This window comes from Melampsora larici-populina (assembly GCF_000204055.1).
Source record: "Melampsora larici-populina 98AG31 unplaced genomic scaffold MELLAscaffold_34, whole genome shotgun sequence".
NCBI classification, from domain to species: domain Eukaryota; kingdom Fungi; phylum Basidiomycota; class Pucciniomycetes; order Pucciniales; family Melampsoraceae; genus Melampsora; species Melampsora laricis-populina.
Genome location: NW_006768798.1, coordinates 943168 through 948167, shown reverse-complemented (window position 1 = coordinate 948167; position 5000 = coordinate 943168). Strand labels below are relative to the sequence as shown.

Here is a 5000-nt window from a genome sequence, read left to right as displayed (position 1 = left end):
CATCTAATTTAAGACAACAAGAATTTGTCGCCCAAAGCTCTTCCGTGAGCAAACCCTCTACATCTGAAAAGAGATCTCATGACTCTCAGACTCTAATACCTGGACCAGAATTATCAGGTAACCCTCATACGTACCTTGAGAAAGGTAAATGGAAAGCAGACAATAAAAATCCGTCTGTAACACCTAAAGCACAAATCTGTGTGAATGATATAACAAGAAATCACGCAAACCCCTTTAAAAAGGCCTCAGCGCCTAAACGAAAAGAAGATATCATCATTAAAGATGGTAGGACATATAGAAAAGATCCCAAAAAGGATATCAAACTCACTGGCAAACAATTACGTGAACGCCGACAACAAAAGAAAACTCAAAAAGAGATTTCTAAGAAACAACAAAGTACCATTGATAGGCATTATGAATGTGTCACACTTAAAAAAGGGAAAAATAAACACCGCTACGTACAAAGTGATATAGGAAATATCATCCGTCACGCAGACCAGGATCACAATAATCTTGACTCAAATGCGCAAAAAGATAACACATCTATTGCAAAGGCAAACCTGGCAGAAACAATTCGTATTAAGAAACGAAATGGAGAGATGCTCACAAGAGACGAGTTGCTTGGAAAACTAACGTCAAACCGCAATAATACTGTTAAAACAGTACAGCCCGCACAATCCTCTACTATAAGTAGGAATCACCGAAAGACGGTTTCAAAACGAAAACCGCCTCCTTTTGAAGTTGTCACAATGGACATAGACAAAGAGAATGAATTGGGATCTCAACTTGATAGCACACCAATGAACATTGATCCGACAGAACAAAATCCGGTTCAACCCTCTTACGCAGATATAGTGAAAAAGAACACTATCGCATCCCCTCCGCAGACCACTGAAACTCTGCAAAGTAACTCTACGCTGACTTGCAATAAAGGCGTCAAACAAGCTGAAATCAAATATAATCTCAAGAACTCAGTAAAATTCACCCTTAACAACACTGGAAATTGTACAAGTGTTGATGTATGGACAGTCATAAAACATAGACTGACCGAAGCACAATATAAAAAAGTTGTTGGAGTAATGAAAAGAAGCAATCCATTCCAACAACCAGCCTTTGATATCTGCGTCTCACCAGATATTGCACCAGGTTTCATCAAAATGATGCAACTTACACCCCGAGAACGCCCAAGTGGTGTTCCTCCAACTTTTTGTCGTACAACCAAAAAACCAAAAAAGGGCGGGCCAAACACCTTAAACTGCTTTAGCACTACCAAATGGCGTGTTAACTTGTATAAATCATACCGTGATGATGTTCCTAACTTCAACACATCAATCCCTAAACCTCCCGAGGTTTCTACAAAATCCCACGGATATACATCCCTTCTTGCGTGGAATGCCAATGGCTTTAATAACAAAGCCACAATTCTTGCGTCCTTAGCGGAACAAGTCACCGCCGGTGTAATTGTCATCGGAGAACATCGTAGAACAAACCTGAAATACGAACCCAAATTAGATGGTTATCGAACCTACTCACACCCAGCTGAACAAGGCTTTTATGGACTCTGTATGATGGTCCGCAATGATATAGGCGCTTATGAAAAGCCTACAAAAGACCCCAGAATACAACATCTGGTAGTCACACATCTTGAGCCAGATAGTTTATGGCACATCTTTGGAGTATATCTCCAGTCCGGATCCAACAAAGGACAACATCGAACAACCCAACTTAAACCCGTGTGGGAAGAAATCAATGATCTGTTAGAAGAAGATCCCAACTGTAAAATTGCCATTGGTGGTGATTTCAACATGCCCACAGAAAAATTAGCAAAAGCTGCTTTGAGGCAAACCGGCGGCCGTATGAGCATCAAACCCTGCTGCGGTTCAAACTTTACTCGTCTCCCAAAGAGAGGAAAATTCAATGATATTGACCATTGGTTGATTTCACCAGCATTACAAGACATTACTTGTAAAACCAAAGTAAGTCGACAAATGTCGCTAAAATACAATGGCGCAAGTGATCACGCCGCCATAAGCATGAAGATTCGAAAGAAATTCGTTACTACACCACAACCAAGTTTGAAATGGGACTTGAAACTACTCAAAGGACATGGAACAGATGTTCTCACAGATGTGGCATGGAAGACATTCCCTACATCAGGTACTCTTGAAGAAAAGAGTAATGCGTGGACATCTAATCTTGTAGAGTCCGCCTCGAAATGGGGTGCAGTAAAATACTCAAAACCCCCACGTGCTATTCACTTTCCAAGAAACATAGCAAACCTCCTTAAGAACGCCAGAAAAACCAAGGCGCTCTACCAAGACGCACTGGGCAAGAAAACCCCGCTCAGTGAAATTACTAAATTAACAAACTATGCCGAAAAAGCTAGTAGACTTGCTAAAACTGCTATTAAAAAGTTTGAAAAAGATCAGGCCAAGAAAAAGGCTGAAAAAACTAATAAGCATCTTACAGACAATGAGATGCTTGACTTCCATGCGGCTATTAAAGCCGTACTTCCAGATCACCTTGGAAAGAAACAAAGCCACCCCATGCCCTGTAAAAACAAGGAAGGGAATCTATGTGTCACCAACAAAGACATTGCAAAAGCTGAGTTTGAACACTTCAGTACCCTATCTCGTGACTCCACTGGTGTATCACAAGACCCTACATATTGGGAGAACCTTACATGTGATGATCCCGAACTTGAACCACTACCTGTTGGGGGACCTATAACTCCTCAGGAATTTCTACAAGCCTGTAGTAGGCTTAACAAAAATGCAGCACGTGGTAGTGACAACGTGCCACCCGTAATCTTCAAAGAAATCTTGAAACTTGAAAGAAGTCAATACATTGGCTCACATCCTCCAAAATCAAAAGAGGATAAAAAGAAAACACAGAAGAAAAGACCTAAACTCTCTATACTCCAATATGAAACTCCGGAAAATAATACCAAAGTTAAATCATTAGTATCTCGAAATGAGGAAGACAGATACGCAGCATGGGAATGGGCGGATAAGCCGCTTCCCAAACCCTCTAAAACAAGACCGGATCCGCTCCGGCCCTTGATGAAAACAGGTCTTGGGCAGTTTTACGACCCACTTGACCACATCTACCATCCCGTCCCAATCAAAGACATGGACGGGGATCTAGAAACGCCTGCAGGAATTCAAGCGCTTCAAATCCTAAACACTATGTTGGAAGAAGAAACACCAGCACCCGGAGACTTTGAGAACACTGTCATCTCACTGAGCAAACCTGGAAAGGATCCAATACACCTATCCAACCGCAGAGGAATAACACTTTCAACCGCATTCCTCAAACTCTTTATGACTATCCTTGAAGATAGGATGAGCTCAGAACTTAATGGGGTAGAATTCTTCACCCCGGACCAAGGTGGCTTTAGACGCCTCGAGGAAGGAATGGGACAATTCCTCTCACTCACTGAAGTTGTTCGCCGAAGAGCAAACATCAACAAACCCACATATGTCTTGTATATTGACTTCCAAAAAGCATTTCCAAGCGTACCACATGAAGCACTTTGGAAAAAGCTTCGCCACCTCGGAATACCGGAAAATATTATTTCATTCCTGGATAACACCTACAAAGGAAGTACCTTTCGTATGAGAGTCGGTGACGAACTCTCAGATAAATACCCTATGGAGATAGGCACCAAAGAAGGTTGCCCTCTCTCACCTCTCCTTTTCATCATTTTTGTAAATGATCTCTTCCATAAACTACCCGGAGTCACTGTGCCGGGTATTAGTGAAAACTATAACGACATAGGCAAACTATATGCAGATGATGCTGCGGCCTTCTTTGACAACCTTGAAGATCTTGAGAAAGGTTGTCAGCTTATCACAGAGTGGGTCAGTAAATGGCAAACGCTCAAAATTGGACACGCCAAATGTGCGGTCGTAATGCACGGAGAAAAAGACCCCGAACTCCGCAAAGCTTTCTTGGACAAATACGGAGAACCAAGTAAATATCCGGGTGACAACAAAAGTCACTTCACTCTAACAGACGGCAAAGTTTATGCCCAATCTTCTTATAGATACCTAGGAATTGACATAGGTGACGACCTTGGGGTAGGTTATGATTCAGAAATGGCCTACACAATGACACTAGCAAAGAAAGTACGACAAAAAGTTGCTCAATTTGCGTGTATCTTGAAAGATCCACGCCGGACCCTAGCAGAAAAATCTTTTCTGATCAAAACATACATCCTATCCGCCGCACTATATGGTGGAGAATGGATTGGGATGAATCAAACACGGACATCCATCATACAAAAAGAAGTGGATCACGCACTCTACTTGACAATTGGCGAAAAGTGGGCATGTAAAAGTATATGCCCCGTCAGATTATCATGGGAACTAGGTGTCCCATCCGTTGCAGCAGCATGCGCAGCTGCTCGCTATCGCATTCATTCCAAATCTGCATCAATGATGACTGACGCATGTGAGATATTGTGCAGTCCAACTCAAGGAGGCAAAAAGAAAACATGGGCCTCCATCACCCGCTCTGAAACCTGTCGTGCCCACGCCGCAGTTTTTCCTAAAACCATCAGCCAGTATTCATCTCAAGTAGATGAGGCGAACGCCAAAAGGGAATTTGTAGTCCCTAAAATGATCATCAAAGGATTGCAAGCGCAAGCCATTCAATACCCCAAGAATATACCAAAAACTTGGATCACTGCCCACGGGAATGAAGACTCCGCCGTGAAAATCAAAGAAGAGATGCTTGCCGTAAAAGCATATCAATGGGGAAAAGAATTAACCCAAACTAAACTTCAAGGTCCAATTGAACAAATGGACTATGAGAAACACGAGTACGGCTTAACTCGAAACTTCCAAAAAGCTGCTCTACGATACCCATACCTTAAAGATGGTGTACTACTATTAGTAAAGGCGAGATTAGGAATACTTCCACTTGCGAAAACTCAGTATGAAGCCCACAAAAAAGTGAATACTTTGAAGCCTGAAGCCTTGATGCTAGGTCCAACT

General features: G+C 42.2%; 1 protein-coding gene across 1 annotated transcript in view; it reads left to right on the top strand.

Annotated features, from left to right (window-relative positions):
- MELLADRAFT_90065 (uncharacterized protein) overlaps positions 1–910 on the top strand; it is a gene marked incomplete at both ends in the record, with an annotated part of 3021 nt that extends 2111 nt beyond the window's left edge. Inside the window, 3 exons of the mRNA XM_007413037.1 lie at positions 1–44; positions 90–854; positions 908–910. The exon at positions 1–44 is cut by the window's left edge and continues 367 nt beyond it. Of these exons, the coding sequence (XP_007413099.1) occupies positions 1–44; positions 90–854; positions 908–910 (812 nt within the window). The remainder of the gene's footprint in view (positions 45–89; positions 855–907) is intronic.
- Positions 911–5000: the final 4090 nt, after the last annotated feature.